This window comes from Protopterus annectens, chromosome 9.part0 (assembly GCF_019279795.1).
Source record: "Protopterus annectens isolate FY-2018-M chromosome 9.part0, PAN1.0, whole genome shotgun sequence".
In the NCBI taxonomy this organism is placed as follows: domain Eukaryota; kingdom Metazoa; phylum Chordata; order Ceratodontiformes; family Protopteridae; genus Protopterus; species Protopterus annectens.
The window spans coordinates 721,496,246-721,515,864 of NC_056743.1; the positions used below are offsets into that span (position 1 = coordinate 721,496,246).

Genomic DNA, 19,619 nt, shown 5'->3' on the forward strand with positions numbered 1-19,619 from the left:
AGGCACCACATGCGAGTGTTGCAGTGGACTTTATCAATACAGTGGTTTTCTCTGTCATCCCCTGTGCATGACAATAAAACTGACACGTGTGCAGACGTCACCTCCTGTGGTGGCTTCAATCTCAAGATCTCACTCTAGGTAGGTCAGGCCCTTTCCTTTCCCTCCACCCAATGCTACAGAGACCACAGATGCTTCCTTGTTTGGGTGGGTGGGGGGGCATTTTGAGGGGAAGACCGTCCAAGGCGCGTGGTCCCTAATAGAGACCAAGTTGCACATTCTAGAGATGACAGCAGTTATTCTATCATTGCAAGCCTTCCAGGACTGCCTCCCTCGAGGGACAATTGCAATTCAGACAGACAAGATGGCTGTGGTCTGGTATATCAACAAACTAGGAGGGGTGGGGGGCACGATCTTACCCATTGTGCAGAGAGGCCATGAGAGTTTGGGAATAGGTGATGTCCTCTGGGTGCTTCCTTCTTGCAACACATATACCTGGAAATTCCAATGTGTTAGCTGACTGGCTCAGTGGATCGATCTTGAGTCCTCATGAGTGGTCCCTCGGTCCTTCAGTGGCGAAGCAGATTTTTGACCATTGGGGTTAAACTTGCTGTGACCTCTTTGCCTCCCCAGCCAACCACAAGTGAGCAGGTACTTTGTCCTGCCCCCCCCCCCCTCCGGGGGAGTCACCGAGGGATGCCCTAGTCCACGATTGGACTCCTTTCTCCTATACACATATCCTCCTCTGCCTTTATTTCCCAAGGTTCTGCAGAAAGCGCAATGCCTGAGAACATCTCTTATCCTCATTGCCCCTTTCTAGTCTCTCAACCATGGTTCCCCTTTATCAGGTCTCACTGAAGTATCCACCATGGGTACTGGATCCCCGTCAGGATCTGATTTCTCAACCATCGGGGTTTCTTCTCCCAAACCTTCGGACTCTTTGTCTAACCGCATGGTTTCTCCAATTCCAGTGATTCTGAAACAGTTCAGGGTAGCGTCTCCCATTAAGCATATCATTTATAGCCTCCCAGAAACCTTCCCCTAGAAAGGTTAGTTGCAGTAAGTGGAAAAGATTCTCTATCTGGGCCAAGAGTAAGAATCTGGATCCCATTTCTGCTTCAGTTTCAGACATACTTTTGTTTTTGTCCTTCCTTTTCCAAGCAGGAGCAAGTTTCTCTACCATCAAGCTTCAGTTGGGGCCGATTTCTAACTTTCATGAGAACACCAAGTCTAATCTTTTCATCTAGGCTTTGTAAAGGGTTTATGAAAGGGGTCTTCTGCTTAGGCCTCCAATTAAGGATCCCTCACCTCCCTGGGTCCCTGTGTTGGTTTTGCAATCTCTGACTAGGAGTCCTTTTGAGCCTGCTAGTTCATGCGATCTCATATTCCTGTCTTGGAAGACAGCCTTCCTGGTGGCTATTACTTCAGCTAGGAGGGTCTCAGAACTGCAAACTCTTACCATTACTCCCCCTTACATGTTTTTTTTCACAAGGATAGGGTCTCTCTTAGGACAAACCCATCCTTCTTGCCCAAGGTTGCTTCCGAATCTAGTTTGAATCAATATATTCAGCTTCCAGTGTTCTTCTACAATTATTACAATAAAGGAGAGTACATTCTACATACCTTGGACGTACACCGACAATTACAGTTCTACCTACATAGGACCAAAGGCTTTTGTAAGTCATATCAGCTCTTTGTGGCCTTTCCCCCAATGGACTTCGTCTTCCGGATTCTTAGGTCACTATCTCTAAAAGGATCTCTAGCTGCATCTCCACTGTCTGCGACCATAGCCATCTTGAGGTTGTAGGAAGAATCAAGGCTCACTCTACGAGGACTGTGGCTACTTCCACAGCTTTTTTGGCCAGGCTTTCTATTGATGACAATTGTGCTGCTGCTACTTGGTCTAATCCTCACACATTTATAACTTACTAGAAGATAGATTTGATTTCTAGGAGCAGGGCTTACTTTGGCTCCACAGAGCTTCCTTGAGGCCTCCCAGGATAAGTGGTAGCTGGGGACTCTGACCCCATGATGATGAATGATGATTTGGGTAACATCAGGTAGAGCTATGTACGTAACCATAACTTGGCATCTTTGTTATCCTACATCATCATTCATCACATTTTTCCCTCTCGCCATCCCCTACCTCATGGATCATGGAGGAAGTTGGAGTGTTTTCCTTCCAGTCTTGCAGGAGTAGTCTTAGGAACATGACAGCAAAGTTGATCTGGGGGTTAGAGGGCAGCATGACATCATAGGAGAGGATGGAGCTAGAGCCTTGGATCCGTCTGTAGTATGTTGCCGGCTCAGATCCGATATCTGATCCTGGACCCTATGGTGATGAGTGATAACGTAGGATAACACAAATGCAAAGCTATGGTAAGTACATAACTGTTTTTTTAACTATATTAGCAAGTTAAAAAATGCACGTATCTTGCTTTTGCTTTTGTTCAAACATCACTATGTACACAAGTTCATAAATATTGATGACTGAAGAGATGCTTTGCTATTGCCCTTACTGATGGCGCATAATACTGAGCTTTTATTCATTTGCCTACTGGTCTGCCACAGCAAACGACTACCAATAGCAACATATTCCACTTGCACATGTCTGTGAATCAACACAAAAAGGGAATGGAGAAAATTCCAGCCAAAATTCCATTATGAGAAATGTAAACCAAACCGCACAATACATTTATAGGTTGCATAAGTGCCACATGATGTGTACTGCATGTCCTTTGTTTGCCTGTTCTTGCGTGCTGTGTCTTCTGTTATTCTTTTGTGCCTGGTCCTTGGACCAGTGTACTTACCCAGCTACCAAATTTATAAATAAGTGTTATTGCATCTCATTTTCTTCTTCAGAATCCGTGGAACAAATTATCAGAGTCCCCATGGAATACCTCTTGATTTACTGGACCGCATGCTTATCATATCCACAACTCCATACAATGAAAAGGAGACAAAACAGATCCTTAAAATTAGGTGAGAGATGACAATGGTGTTCATGCACTGTCTATTTTTCTCATGCAGATGCACTGTAAATATTTTTAAATCGGTGTAGAGAATCCAGTTTTACAGATCTAGTTTGATTTTACTCTGAGTAGATTTTGAATAGGTTGTGAATACAGGATTAATGGGTACAGTTATGCAGGGCAAAATACCACAGGTAGCCTGAAAAATGTAAAAGCAAGAAAAAAAGCATTTACCACAACACGCAGTGTCCCCTGAGTGTTGTTTTGTAAATAAGAGATGATACAGGATCCCCCATCCTATGACAGAAGCTCTTTTTTGGGGGTTTGTACCTTTTGGCTAAAGTAGAATGTGCTATGTTGCATTACAGTCTATGTAAGCAAGGCCCTTCTTAATGCTAAGACCTTACAAGAAGTTTTCAGCTGAGGCCATCCCCATTGCTAATGCCATGTAATTTACCTATAGCTTAAGGTAAACCATGAAGTGCCTTGTTCCCCTCACTTCACTGAGAAAGCATTTCTTCTCATTTATCTCTTTCCAGTAAGTGATTATTCGTGTGTATTTATTCATTTAAGTGGGTTAGCCTATCAGGTCAAGGTTTGTTAACAATAAATATCCCTCCCTGATTACTTGGCCGACTTGACACACTGCTTGTGAAGAGAATGTTAACTTGTATTTAAAGAAAGGAAAGTAAAATGGTAATCATAGGGAGATGCTTCTGTGATAAGATTCCTTATGTGTGACTTTAGCCACAAGATGATATTGGGTCTATATTACTGTGTTGAAAATTACCTTCATTAAACCTCCGTTCATCGAATATAACTCAGCAAACATTCCTTTCAGCGAAAGTTTTACACAGGGAATGGAGTTAGTTGTTTACCACTCTGACCGTCACACACAGTGTACCATATCAAACCCACCAAAGTGGGGGGCTGTGCCCCCACACCCCCCTATACCAACTCTAAGATCGCACTATGGTGAGGAAAGGGGCAAATTTCTTACAGCTTCCCAACTAACTCTGTTTGCTGATATGAATGTTCGCTGACTTATGTTCGATGAATGAAGGTTTGTGTAAGTTAATCTTCAACAAAGTAATATAGACCATCAGATATCTGCTTATTGGTCTGAATTTCACACCTACAGGGGCATTCAAAACAGTGCTGGACTACTTCACTAGAAAAGGATGTTGACACTGCTAAAAGGGCCACCAGCACATATGTTTTTAGCTTGTCTATCAAGAAGCATTTGGTTAGTTAACAATCTGCTGATTCAATATTCTTTTCCAGGCAGCATCCAGAAAATTGTCCTTTTTTCAGTTTTCTCTAATTGCTGAAACTACATTGTGTATAATTGTGAGACTTGTCGATTTCTGACTTCTGCAGATCACTGATTTTCTGAGGTGTGTGACATGAATAAAGAGATAGTTTGTGATATAAACCATGCAACTCACTAAATTCATCCTTTGGTTCTTTTTTTCAGCTCACTGACATAAACATTTATAGACTCTTGTATTCCCCTTTTGAAGACCAGTCATATTCTTTTTGGGCTCACATTAATTACTGAACTTTTCACTTATTCATGAAAATTAAGAGAGTTAAATACTTAAGTCTTTTTTATTGAAGCTCAGGAGTATGGCACACTTTACGTTTAATCCAGCCTCATTGAAAAATAAGACAAGCATTTGGATGGAAAACTTCCATTTTTCTAAACTGCCTTCCAGCAAGGAAGTTTGATAGTTGCAGCTAAGTCATTTTGTTCACTGCAAATTTTGCATCTGTATTTCTGCACGTCTAAACTCAAAGCAAGTTTATTTCTTCAGTTCTGCAGTTGGCACAGAGGGATAAACCCTAACTGCATCGCAGAGGACCAGAGCTCAACTCAGGCACCTACTGGAGTTGAGTGTTGGAAGAGAGAAATGGTGAAGCTCAGTCTGCTTGTCTGCATGGGGAGGGTTCAGAGGTGTTCTGAGGACACTGAGGCACAGGTGCATCGGTAGTAATACTAGAACTGTATAGTCTCAGAAACAATATGTATTGGTTACAGCAGCAGGAGGGGACACATTGCCACGTAGGTAGGGGCATGTCCCTCGCAACACCATTGCATGCTCCCCATAATGTCAATCGAGCACATCCAAGGGAATAGGATTTGAGCAGCATTTACGATGCTGCAGATAACCTGGCTTTTCTCAGCCTCCCACAGTTACTAAACACACTTCCTCTTCCCACCTGTTATCAGTTCAGAATTTGTTACTAATAAATATCCCTCCCTGATTGTTTGGGTGACTCCTCACACACTGCTTGTAAAGAGAATGTAAACTCAGATTTCATAAAGATAAAGTAAAATGGTAATCATAAGGTTTTACTGCCATGATAAGATTCCTTATATATACCTTAGCCACAGGCAGACATCTTCTTGGTGGTCGTAAGCAGCTGTGGCTGCTGGACTCAGCCCTACCCCCTTCCCCATCCTGCCAAGGATACCTTAGCTAGATGTTTAGTACCACTGTGGAGGCAGAAGAAATTGGAGGGAAAATAGAACACCTGAGATTCAGAAAGCAATGAAAACATTTAACCATGTCTTCTGTTCTGATAACTTGCTTCAGTTGTTCATTAGTTTCACTGCTGCAAGTAGCCTTTGGTTATTTGGGTTGTATCCTTCTCAGGATACAACTGGCCAGCTTCACAAAGCTGTGCCTCCCTTCTACATCTTTACTCTTGAGTACTGATTGGACAGCCTGTTTATGTAGGGAATGCAGCATTCCAAGTGAAGATTACTTTGGAATTTCTTCAGAACTTTCTTGCCACCTAAAGGAAGAGCTTGGAGGCTTCACAGGAAACTGTAACTGGCTACAGACTTCATTTCTGGCAGATGATGGCCGATTGGAGAAACCTTCCACACAGACATTATTGCCTTTTTAAATATTTTGATGTATTTTCTATCTTTTGAAGAATGCTGGCAGAAACTGATAATGTGAGGTTGAAACCAACAGGTAGTCCAAGCTAGCGAAAGCGAAAACGCTTGCTGTGTGTTTCTTTTAATAAACTTGCGTTTAGTAGATTTCTCTCTGCCTTTGGTCTCCTGCTAGCTTGGACTACCTTTTGGTTTCTACTACGTCTTTTGGGTTATCTTTTTGTGTTTTGATAATGTGAAGTTGTTCAATCTTGCCGTTCATTCATCATTGATGGGTTTGGAGCCGAACCTCGGCTCTGACACGGTCGACTAGCAAGCTCAAAGTTCTCCAGTAGCTTGAGACCCCATCCCCTTATCCCATGATGCACTGCTGGAATTACCTCAGATCTAGTTTGCCACGGCATGGATCTCTTGGTTTCCAGCTTGGCTCGAGAGTTTATTGGGAGTTTTTCAACTTTCAGCAAGTTATATTTTCACTTTTTTATATACTTTGATATATTCATAGTAGCAGATATACTAGTTAGTAAATAGTACTTTTTTTCTGTGTTTTTACCCCTTTCCTCAGTATTTTATCTTGCCTTCGACCTTTTGGCCGTAGGATTAGTGATTTAGTCAGTGATCCCCTTTGGGACTATCGTTTTGGATCTCTAATTACTGTTTGTAGTTATTAGTTGTTAGTGCCCCTTTTTGGGCTGTGTGTATGTTTGTGTGAGCTACTTGGTTTAAAACAGCTCTTAGTTAATCAGTGTGCTTGAGTTGTGTAATGTCTGAAGATAAGGACAAGCATCCAAAGTTTGGGTTTAAAAAGTGCCCAGACTGTGGACAGAAAATGTCAGTCACAGATGCCCATGTGCAGTATGTTTACTGCTTGGGTGAGGTACATCTGCAAGAGTCTTGCAGCATATGTCATTCCTTTTCCACAAGAGTGTTAGCTGAAAGGAAGAGGAAATTGATTGATAAGGGTATCATTAAGCACCCCTTTTCTGAGGCATTGTCTGACCAGGATGGAGCCAGTAAATTATCCAAATCTTCTAAGTCTTCCACTGATTCTAGATCCAAGAAAGGAAAGAGGTCAGAAATTGTGGTAACTTCGGCTCCACTGCCCTCAGAGCCGACAGTCTGCTTTTTTCGGAACCGAGACACAGCCTTGAAATTGGTTACCGAAAAACCTCCTTCCATATTGCCCCAATCGGCTCCATCTGTCCACTCTTCCAGGTCCTCTGTCAGCTTATCTGATCTGGATATGGACTGGCTGGTTCAGAAACTCTTGAAGGCACCAGGCCTAGTTAAACTGCTGTCGGCTCAGACACAACTGTCGGACCCGAAGACCACTACCCTTGAATTGTCTGCTCCTCCTCCGAGCCATATCAGACCTTCGGAGCCGGAGGAGGCTGACCTGATGATCGTGGATCCCTTGGAGCCGACGCCTGCTCCAGTGTCATCGACTCCATCTGTTCGGATGTTCTCGGCGCCGACCGGGGACTCTAGGAGCCGACACTCTCCGGTCGGGTCCAGGGAGGATAGCCGCACCTACTTGTCGGTGCCGACTCTTCCTCTTGGCTCGGGTGAGCTCGGCTCCTACCTCGGGCTCAGAGCCCATTGCTTCGGTGCGGGAGGAGATCGCAGCTCCATCAGAGCCATCGACTCCTCCTCATTGGAGCCAAGGTGCTTTCGATGCCATGAGGTGAGTGTTGTCTCCCAAGACTTCCTCATCTTAAGGTCTGGCCTCTTCTTCCCCTAAAGTGCCTGTGTCTGTCTGTTTCCTCCGGTCTTCCCAAGCGTAGAGACCCAAAGCCTCAGGTAGCCCCACAGGGCGCTCCCTGCTCTTCTGAGACCTCTCCAGAAGTTCCCCCTGAAGAGGTTCCCAGGAAGAGATTATGCAAGAGGAGGTATTTAGACTCCCCCCCCCCCAGGGGTCTGTCACATCGGACACTGACCTGGATGAATCAGAAGGGTCCCCCCAGATCCCCCTCTGAGGACATCTCCTTTGCAGAGATTTTTGAAATCCTTAGGCAGAGGGGTGATTGGCAGTCCAAGAGCCCTACTGAGGACAAGTCGGTTCTCCTGAAGGCGTTTGGGTCTCAACCTTCCACCTCTTGGGTATCTCCGCCCTACGATGAGCTTATGGATCTGGTCTCTCGTAGGGCGTGGGAGTCTCCAGAATCTATGGAACCTGTTCCACAGAGGCCTAATAAGTTTATTTCAGCCCCTGTGGATAAATCCTTTGTGACCAAAGGAGTCCCTGTTGATGCAATGGTGGTGGCGGCAGCCACCAAAAAGGAAATATCTGAGACTTCCTCATCTATCCATCCTCCTAATAGAGAATCTAGGATCATGGATAGATATGGGAAACGCATGTTCAGTTCAGCAACTTTCTCGCTCAGATCACTGAACTACTTGACACATTTTACCAGACTGCAGAGAGATCTCCTTAAGGAGTTGGGAGATACTCTTCAGGGTGATGTAGCTTCGAGTGTATCCAATAAGATTGCCACTTAGCTCTCTACCCTCAATTTGATAGTTAACTCGTCCATGCATCTCGTATCATATGCAGCTGATGGTTCGAGTAGAGCCGCAGGTACAGGAATTGCTCTCCGTAGGCATGCCTGGATGCGAGACTGTTCCTTCGCGGAACTCTTCAAGCCTTCCTTTACTAATACCCCATTTGACGGCTCATCCTTGTTTGGGCCAGAGGTGAAGGAGACTTTAACCAGGTGTGAACAAGAAGGAAAGACTCTGTCTGCCGTTGGAGTTTGTTTTTCCACCCCCACTCGACCCTTTCCCAAAGGTCAGAGGGGAGGAAAGATGTGGTTCCGGAAAGCCCAAGGAGCCTTTCAAGACCCACATGGAGAGCCCCCCTCCAGAGGCAGAGGGGGGGGTTTCAGTGGAAGACGCCGCCCTCGCGGCAGAGGGGGTCCGCAACACCAGGGTGACAGAGATCACTTCTTTGGTTAATCCTACCAGCGCTCCTGAAGGGAGACGTGCCTGTCCTACTCTGGAGACAGTCGGGGGTCGCTTATCTTTGTACCCCAAAGCCTGGCTAAATATAACAAATGACAGTTGGGCACGAAGTATCATTTCTAGAGGGTATTTCATACCATTCCCCACCCAGCCTCTTCCCGTCAAAAAAATCCCAGACGTTCCACCCAGTCATTTGGGACAAGCAGCAATAGAGGTACGTCGATTGCTAGAAAAAGAGTCATCCAGCCAGTCCCAGCAGACCAGACAGGATTCGGAACTTACTCAAAGTTCTTTTTGGTTCCAAAGAAAACAGGGGATTGGAGACCCATTTTGGATCTCAGCAGACTCAACCAATTTGTGAGAAAAGAGAAGTTCCGAATGGTCACGCTACAGTCCATACTCCCCTTGTTGGGGAAGGACAATTGGATGTGCTCGATCGATCTCAAGGATGCGTACTACCACATAAAGATGGCCAGACCATCCAGAGATCACCTGCGTTTCCGGCTGGGAGCCAATTATTATCAATTCCGAGCTCTGCCCTTTGGTCTCACTACAGCCCCCAGAGTGTTCACCAAGTGCAGGGCAGTAGTCACGGCTCACCTGAGGCGTGTAGGATTCCAGGTGTTTCCATATCTAGATGATTGGCTCCTTACCTCCACCACCAGGCATCAACTTCTTCAAGCGAGAGAGGCTACTCTGACACTCTGCAATCAGCTAGGCATTACAGTAATCTTCGAAAAGTCTGCCTTGTTGCCATCGCAACATATCGTTTTTATATGGACAGAACTAGACATGTCAACCACCACTCTCCGCCTTCTGCCAGAAACAATCTCTATCCTTCGCCAACATATCTTGTCCCTAATATCAAGGAACAGAGCACCAGCAACAGAGGTATTGAAAGTTCTAGGATTGATGGCGGCAGCTATTCTAGCAATCCCCTTAGCAAGGATGCATATGGGAATCCTTCAATGGCTTCTATTCACGCAATGGTCTTACCAAGAACTTCCAATGAGTCACATGATCCTGATAACAAATTCCTGCAAGAAGGATCTTCAGTGGTGGTTGATGTCTCTTCATGTCACAATAGGACGTCCTTTCATGCTTCCCCCCTCCTGTTGCCACTGTGACCACGGGCGCTTCCCTGATAGGGCGGGGGGGCTGTTTCAGGGAAAGACTGCCCAAGGCACATAGACAGATCAAGAATCACATCTACATATCAATGTCCTGGAGATGAGAGCAGTACTTCTAGCATTGCAATACTTTCAGGACTCTCTTCCTCTAGGGACAATTGCAATACAGGCAGACAGTATGTCAGTGGTCTGGTATCTGAACAAACAAGGCGGGAGCAAGTCTTATCCCCTTTGCCAAGAAGCCCTCAGAGTATGGCAGTGGGCACTGTCATCACAGCGCTTTCTGTTGGCAACGCACATCCCGGGCAAATCCAACGTAATAGCAGACAGACTGAGCAGAGCAATCTTGTTGCCCCACGAATGGTCCCTCAAACAAGGATTGTGGACAAAATCTTCCTCAAATGGGGCCAGCCTTCCTGCATCCTCTTCGCCAGTCACATCAACAACAAATGCAGAAGCTATTTTGCCCTAATTCCCAAGCCAGGTCACTCTCCGAGGGATGCTCTTGTCCATGATTGGCCCCCGGGTCTCCTCTATGCATTTCCACCAGTTCCCCTGATTTCCAAATTCTTACAGAAAGCAAAGTCGCTGGGATGGACAATCATCCTCATAGCCCCTCACTGGCCTCGGCAGATTTGGTTCCCGTTTCTTTATCATCATATTCTGGAAGATCCATGGATCCTGGACCCAGTTCCAGACTTGCTGACACATCCGTCAGGGCATCTTCACTCGTCATTGCAGACACTGAAGCTAATCGCTTGGCTGTTCCAATTCCCCGCATAGCCGGGCTCTATAATCTTTCCCATGACACTAGTCCGGTTTTGTTGGCTTCCCACAAACCTTTCACCAGAAAATTGTAGTGTAGTAAGTGGAAGAGATTTTCCATTTGGGCTTCTTCCTACAACATTGACCCTTATAAAGCGCCATTGTCTTCTATCGTACAGTTCTTGACAGAAGCCTTCAACAAAGGAGCAGCAGCAGCTACGATAAGAGTACAATTAGCTGCTATATCTTAGGTTCATAGGTAGGTACTAGGCGATCTGCCCAAGGGCATTTATAAGCCTAGCCAGAATGTGTTGGCTTTCACCTCCCTTTTAGATTAGTTTCCTGAGCCTCTGTCCAGCAGGACCACTGAAGTCATCCCAGGGGTAAGTTTACGATTTCCCATCCACACGTCTGGAAGAGAGTCAGTGAGGGGCTTTGTCTAACATAGATTGGGATTCTATTCCACAGCGAGGGAAGTCTCTGGGACAGGAATCTATCTCTCCAGCATGTCCTTGTGCTGAGGTTTAAATCCTTAGAGCGTGTGGCTCTAAGAGATTTGGTTTTCTTGAGGTGGAGCATGTCCATTAATTCCGAGTTAGACATGGCCTTGTACGTCAGGCAGAGATCACCTCTGAGTAGGCAGTAAGCAACCGAGTAGAGATGGAGTTTCTTTAGTCGAGCTGCATAGGGCATCTGTTTGAGGCCCACGATCCTCTTGGTGAGGTACTTCTGTGGTCTTTCCAGCTGTTGCAGGTGTCGAGTAAGGTACATCCCAAATGGGGCATTGTACTCTATTATGGGCCTGATGATCGATGAGTAGAGGGGCACAATAACATCTCTTGATCTAGATGTGAACCTTTTTGTGATTAGGTGGGCTACATAGAAGGATTTTCTAACCACTTTGGCAATGTGATTATCAAAGGAGAGGTTGCGATCTACTTGGGTTCCCTGATCCCTAATTACATCTTTCGTACTTAGTGGATTACCACCTATGTGGTAGTTTGTGGGCACTTTGTTTTTCCCAAAGGGGATGACTATGCACTTTTTGGCATTTAGCTTGAGACCATGGTTCTGACACCAGGTATTCGTCTCCGTGAGACCCTTCTGGAGGATGTCTGTGTCAGCCGGAGAGTTGATTATGGCCCCCAGTTTGCAATCATCTGCGAACTTGGTCAGCCATAGTCCTCCCGTGCTTACATGTACCTCAGAGAAGTATATACCGAACAGGAGGGGTCCCAGGACTGAGCCCTGTGGGACGCCACTTGTAACCGGTTTAGAGTCGGACATGGCACCCGCAACTCTGACCATGTGAGTTCTATCCATGAGCCAGTTGGCAACCTATTTCTTGACATAAGGGTTAATGTTCAAGCTGGTAAGCTTATCTATAATGCCAGAGTCGGGAATGGTGTCGAAGGCTTTTGCGAGGTCCAGGTAGGCTGTGTGGACTACCTTTCCCTCATCTATGACCTTGGTAACTGTTTCAAAGAAGTCAACTAGGTTTAGGAGGCAAGATCTGCCTTTAACAAAGCCGAATTGGGTAGGGTCCAGTGTCTGGAGGTTCCCAATGTCTTTGTTAATGAGTTCTATGATGATGCACTCCATAGCTTTGCAGACCAGGGTAGTCAGGCTTATAGGACGATAGTTCCCAGGCTCTGTTGTGGCACCACCTTTGTGGAGCGGGATAACTGTTGCTGTATGCCATTCTTTGGGTACATAGCCTGTGGTAAGGCTGAGTTTGAACAGTGAATTTAGGTGAGGGGTTAGTTCATTTTGGAGCTTGTGTAAGACGCAGCCTGGGATACCATCCGGTCCCATTGATGCTGTGTTTTTGGCTTGGAAATGGCTGTTTTCACCTGTGTATCTGTAATGTCTGGGGCTCTACATTCTTCTGGGATGGACACGGGCCCTTTTGGGGGTGGGGGGGTAAAGTTTGCACTGAACCTGTCAGCCAGGATGTTGGCAATGTCAGTTGGTTCAGTGTATTTTTTGCCATTTTGCAGTAGCTCAGAGCAGATCTGAGAGTTGCCACCTAGATTCTTGACATAGCTAAAGAAGGCTTTGTGATTATCTTTAGAGTCTTTGGCAATTTTTCTTTCGAAGCTGGCCTTGGATGATTTTATGAGGGATCGTAGTTTCTTGCTAATACTGATCAGGGATGCCTTCCCTTTTTGTGATTTTGCTCTATCATGTATAGTTACCTCCTTCTGTTGTATAGCTTATTTATGGCCGGGATCCACCAGGCTGGTTTCCTCTTTTTGGAGGAGTGAGTCTTGGTTTTACTTGGGATGGCTCGATCCATGCATTCCTGTAGGTGCTCATAGAATGCATTTGTAATGGATTCTGCGGTGGCTTTGAAACTTTCCACCTCAGTCTTGAGAAGTGTGAAGTTTGCTTTTGAAAAGTTTTTCACAGTGGTTTCCTTGACTGGGGGTGGGGTCGGGATGTGGATGTCCAGTGTGATTAGTTTATAGTCTGATCTTACCAGCGACAAGTTTACCTCTGGTGTGGAACATTGATCCCCCATGTTGGTGATGATCAGGTTCAATATGTTGTCACCTCTTGTGGGAGTGGTGACCAGTTGTTCCAGGGCGTTTGAGTTTATAAATTCTAGGAAGCGTTGAGCAAGGGAGTTAGTACTTGAGTAGTTTTCCCAGTCAATGTTTGGGTAGTTGAAATCACCCAATGACATGGTGTTAGGTAGGACCTTCATATTTTCCAGTGTTCTCAGGAATGCTGAGTGGGGGTCCTGAGACAAGGTGGGTGATCTGTAGCAAGCTACAATCTGAAAAGCAGCTTTGCCCACTGTTAGTTGCACATGGATGGTCTCCGAGGCCTCGTGCTGTGCCACTAACCTGGAGGTGTGGGTATCCATGATAAAAATGGATGCACCCCCGCCTTTTGTATTTCGGTCCGGGTTCTGGGGCCGAAGGTTGTGGTATGAGTTATAGCCCGGTAGTGCTGGGGTGTTCTCTGGAGCCTTGAACTAGGTTTCTGTTACTGCACAGATATCGATTCTCTCCATATTGAGGAGTGCCTCGAGTGCATGCATTATGAGGTTTAGACTTCTGGCATTGAGTAGCATTACCCTCAGTTTTTGGTTTCTTGTGTTGTTTACGGAGGTGGGTTTGTCTTTTGAGCCTTACCTAAAAAAGGCACTATGGGGGTGGCAATAGCCTTGGCCAGTATTCGAAGGCCTAAGGGCGACAGGTGCAAGTCGTCTTTGGCGAAGCAACATGGCTTGTCGAGCATGTCATCCCAGGCTGACAAACACTGGATCCCCTTTGAACGACACCAAAAGCTTAGTCAGTTGTAAAAATTTATCATTTTATCTTTATACTGTGGCATCATTATTGGTGAGGGCAAGATGCTACTCAGGGTCAGGGTCATACCGGCCTAGGATACATGATCAGAGAGCTCCTCTATGTCTCTTTTCATGTAGTCCAGGGAGGTACGTCACAGGTCTGGTTCTAGGAATTGATGGTTTGAATGTTATAGCTCACCAATTGTCTAAGGCTTTTCTAAAAGGTTCCTTTCACATAAGGCCTCCAGTGAAGACACCTTATTCTCCCTGGAATTTGAATTTTATGTTATCTCGTATCATTCTTCCTCCTTTTTAGCCTGCATCATCTTGTGAACTAAAATTCTTGTCATGAAAAACTATCTTCTGAGTAACCATCACTTCAGCCCGTAGATTGCCAGAGCTCCAACCCTTTCCATCAAACCCCCTTACATGGTCTTCCATACTGACAGAGTATCTCTCAGAACTAATCCATCCTTTCTGCCCAAAGTATGTTCTGAGGTTAACATTAATCAAGTCATTGAGTTACCTGTTTTCTTCCCTAGTCATACCAACAAATTGGAATATATGTTGCATAAACTCGATGTTCATAGACAACTTAGATTTTTATTTGGACAGAACCAAAGACATTAGGAAATCAGATCAACTCTGTGTGTCCTTTTCTGAGACCAGGAAAGGTAAACCAGTTGGTAAAACAACCCTAAGTGGCTGTTGGATTGCATCACCTATTTGTATGCTTCTCATAATATGCCATTGTCTAGTAAGGTAAAGGCTCATTCAACCAGAGCAGTTTCTACCTCGTCAGCCTTTCAAGCCAAATTGCCTTTGGATAACAGCTGTGCAGCAGCCATATGGTCTAAACCTCACACTTTTATAACTCATTACAAAGTGGATAAGGCCTCCAGGGACAGGGCTTAATTTGGTTCTACGGTTCTGAAGAGTGTACTTCCGTGAGCCACCCAAGTTCAGGGTGCTCACTGTAACGTTCCATGTGAATTGTTCCATCTCGCCTTCATTTTAACGTCCCTCCCTCCTTCCCCCTCCTGGCTGACAGTGGACCTGGAGGCTGTCTTCATCCTGGTTTTTCAATGTGTATTCATACTAGGCAGAATTATTATTGTACTTTTATTTGGTACGCAGAAAACAAGATCTGAGGTAATTCCAGCAGTGCGTCATGGGATAAGGGGTGGGGTCTCGAGCTACTGGAGAACTTTGAGCTTGCTATTCGGCCGTGTTGGAGCCGAGGATTGGCTCCGAATCCATCAGTGATGAATGAAGGCGAGATGGAACAACTCACATGGAACGTTATGGTGAGTACATAACTTCTTTTTTTTTTTTTTTTACAACGGGGTAATTATTGAATACTGGGGCTGATTTTTGGTTTGAAAATGTACTGCGTTTAAGACATTTTAATTGACCTGCAAGGTTTTAAAGCGTGGGGATTATTTTTATGTATGTTTTGGTGCTTGTGTACACTTTGTAACTATTTGCCTTCATTATTTTACTGCTTGAGACTTTTCTTGATGATGTTGTATTTAAGCAGTGTGAGGTGAATTAAAGGGCTAGTAATGTATTTTATGTTTAGTGCTTGAGTACTCTCCATGGTGTCTTTTTCTCATTTCATGTTTTCTGTCAGTGCACTTTCTGTGAAAGGAACTTGGGTTCTAACAGGATTTGTGTGTACAGCTTGTGTTTTTACCTTTGAATTTTGAGGGAATGTATCGTGAAGTAAGCATGTGTGTGCGTGCGTGCGTGCGTGTGTGTGTGTGTGTGTGTGTGTTTGTGTGTGTGGAGTTTATGAATACTTTACTTGATTACACTCTTCCCAGCTATTGTGTGTGTGTGTGTGTGTGTGTGTGTGTGTGTGTGGAGTTTATGAATATTTGACTTGATTACACTTTTCCCAGCTATGCTTATCAGCAGTAAGGCTTCTTCCTTGGTTACAGCATGGATACTTACACCTGTCCTGCTGATGTCCTTCAAGGATGCATCTGCAGTCATTACAAATGGGTTGTCCTGTCGTCAGGCAGCCCTTCGGTCGGCCGGATTCCAAAGTCTGGGTCTGGCCTCGGCTGGTGTCGCACTTCACCCGACGTCATAGCTGCAGTTATTCGGGTATAAAGGCATCAGCCGACGCCATTTTCCTCAGTCTTTCTTGCCGCGTGGCGCCCGAAGCAGAAGCTGTTCGCAAGTGCCGGTCGGTCAAATCCAGAGATTACTACTACCAAATACTACTTCGAAGACTTCTAAAAAGCTAAGTACCCCGTTGGGGACTCTTTCTTGCCTCAGCCGATGTCAGAGAAAGTGAATAACTGTTTATCTTGTGAGAAACAAATACCTCATAAAGATTTCCACTCCTACTGTATACATTGCTTAGGCCCAGACCACGACGTAGCAGCTTGTCTAGCCTGCGCTTCTTTTAACCGACGGACGCTTAGACGTCGCTCGGAGTTTGCTGAACAGATTTTCGGCTCTGATTTTGCCTACATTATGCCGTCGGACCCTCCGACAACGCAAATTTCCAAAAAACGAAAAGAAAAGGACCGACACTCGCGGTCCGCGGTCTCGGCCGAAACCGCGATTAAGCAAACATGAGTGTCTCGGTTTCGGCGAAACCGAGCAAGCGGTTCTTTCTCCAGCGAAACCATGCCTTCTACCGAGGCCTCCTCTAACCTGGTAGAATCAGCTTCTGAAATCCAGCCTTCTGCTGCGGTTTCTCAGGAATTATCAGACACAATTCCCCTGGACATTTCAACCCCTGCACGTGGAGCTGCTAGGCCTCCTGCAGCCATGTCTATTAAGGCCTTTGCCAGGGCTAAAGCAGCCAAAGCTTCAAAATCTGTGCCTGCCAAACCCCCCACACACAGGCCCAGCACTAGCTCTCATATGCTTTCTTTGGCTGAGGATTTAATTTCTTTAATTCGTGGATCCCAGCCTCATCCAGACAGGTCCTCTCTCCCACCTCCAGGAAAGAGACCTAGAGCAGAGCCCCCTGAGCCAGTATCCTCTGATGGTTCCTCTGATGAATCAGAACATACAGACCTTCCTGAGGCTTCTTATTCTCCTTACGAAGACTCTGATGCGGAAGAGTCCTTTCCTTCAGCCTCTCCACCTGAAGAATTTTCCTTTGGGGAAACCTTGCATGCTATGAGGGAACAATTTCAGTGGCAGGGCCAAGATTTCTCAGACTCCAGAAAAAGGCTTAAAACCTTTCTACATTTGCCACAACATAGGCCTTTAGCTATACCTCCAGTTCTTTCTGTTGTAGATGATGCATTTAATGATGCTTGCACTGCTCCTGATTCATTACCTCCGGCTCCTGCTAAGCCCGATAGGTTCTACAGGGTCCCGGACACTCATCACCATTTATACAAGGCTCCTTTTGCAGATCCAGAGACTATCGCCCAGGGCCCTAAAGCTGTAGCTGCTACTTCTACTAAGAACCCCCTCGACTCTGAAAGGGAATCCAGGTCCTTAGAGAGATGGGGTAAAAATGTTTACACTTCTGCTACCTTGTCAGCTAGGGCTTTGAACTGCCAATTTCATATGATTCAATATCAAGAGTTTATGCTTGACCAGTTAACTAAAAAGCTTTCCTCTGAAGAATCTTTAGATAAAAAATGTTCAGGAAATGGTACATAACATACAGCAGGTTAGTAACCATTCTTTAAAATGTGGCTATGATGCACTGGAGGCTTCCTTTAGATCAGCCATGACTGGCACAGTTATCAGGAGACATGCATGGTTGAAAGAACAGGCATTACCAGACCATGTCAAATCAAAGCTTTTGGATGCACCCATGGACAAGGTCAATTTATTTGGTTCACCTGCTCAGCAGGTACTAAAAAAGATGGAAGAGAAGGCGAAATCTGTACAAACGGTGAAAGATTTCTTACAGGTTCAACCTCCAAGGTTTAGCAGGAACTGGCCCTCCAAGAATTGGTCCTTTCCAGACTCCTCAAAGGCTCAGAGAGGCAGGAATAGGCGCTCTAGAGGCAGAAAACAATCCAGGGGTGCCTACAGGGGACGCCAATGGCAAGGTAACAACCAGCGAGGCATGGACGCAGCCACCACCACTACAACACCTCAGTCACAGTGACTTGACAGTGGCACCGCCTACCAGGGAACAACTAGAAGCACCCTTAGGCAGAAAATTAACCTTATTTTCAAAAAACTGGCATTGCATCACAAGGGAAAAATGGATTTTGCAAACTATAGACCAAGGTTACAGGTTCCATTTCCATACTCTACCAGGGAAGAGAGGAATGCCAAACCTACCACCTACTCAAAGGACAGAAGCTCTAAAACAAATATCTCGGCTATTAAGAATGAGAGCTGTGGAAAAGGTACCATCTATGGAGCAAGGAAAGGGATTCTACTCCAGACTCTTCCTGGTACCAAGAAAAGAAAACAAATGGAGACCCATTCTAGACCTGTCCGCTTTAAACACATTCCTTATTGTTCCAAAATTCAAAATGCTGACCCTACAGCAGCTTCTTCCCATGCTGGGCAAGGTGTCTTGGCTGGTAACTCTAGATCTCAAGGAGGCATACCTGCACGTCCCCATAAGACCAATTTGCAGAAGATACCTCAGATTTCTTGCAGGATCAGAGCATTATCAATTTTCAGCATTGCCCTTTGGCTTATCTACTGCGCCCAGAGTGTTCACGAAATGCCTGGCATCAGTAATTGCTCATTGCAGACTTCAGGGAATCCAAATTTATCCCTACCTGGACGACTGCCTGATACAAGCTGACAACAAAAACAAGCTAGCAGAAGACTTACAAAGAGTCATTTACCTGCTGCAAACCTTGGGATATACAGTCAATATAAAAAAGTCAAGGCTGATTCCATCCCAAAGAATAACCTTTCTGGGTGCAGAGCTGGACACATCAAAACAAATGGCATTCCTAACTGCAGAAAAGAAAGAGCAACTACCTCTCTACTTCTTGGCATTAACAAAACAGAACCACCTAACTGCAAGAAAAGTACTGCAAGCTCTAGGCTTCATGGCATCCTGCATAATTCTGGTCCCTCATGCCAGACTGCATATGAGAAAGCTACAGTGGTACCTAAGGAATTTGTGGTCCCAACACAAGCACAGCCTAGAAACCAAAATTCCAATAATCCCATGCCTGAAACAAGAGTTCCTATGGTGGGCTCAGGCCTGTCAATCAAACGCAGGACTGCCCTTCTGCAACAGCCAACCAAGCCAAACCATCACGACAGATGCCTCAGACCTCGGTTGGGGGGCACACATGCTGGGCAAGTGCATACAAGGCTTATGGACTCAAGACCAGCTGCCTACACATAAATCTAAAGGAAATGCTGGCAGTAAAATTGGCAATCCAGTCATTCAGACCATTTCTCCAAGAAGGTCAGTTGATGATAAGGACAGACAACACCACAGTTATGTGGTACATCAACAAACAGGGAGGCACCCATTCATATCCTCTATGCCGGCTGGCACTGGACCTATGGGATGTGGCCCTGAGCTACAACATTCAGTTACAAGCAATTTTTGTACCGGGAAAGAAAACATTCTAGCAGACATATTAAGCAGAACAACCACAGATGCCCACGAATGG

General features: G+C 45.4%; 1 protein-coding gene across 1 annotated transcript in view; it reads left to right on the forward strand.

The window, feature by feature from the left end:
- RUVBL2 (RuvB like AAA ATPase 2) overlaps positions 1 to 19,619 on the forward strand; it is a 1,077,211-nt gene that overhangs the window by 801,134 nt on the left and 256,458 nt on the right. The window contains exon 12 of the mRNA XM_044083345.1: positions 2,860 to 2,979. Coding sequence (XP_043939280.1) covers positions 2,860 to 2,979 — 120 coding nt within the window. The remainder of the gene's footprint in view (positions 1 to 2,859; positions 2,980 to 19,619) is intronic.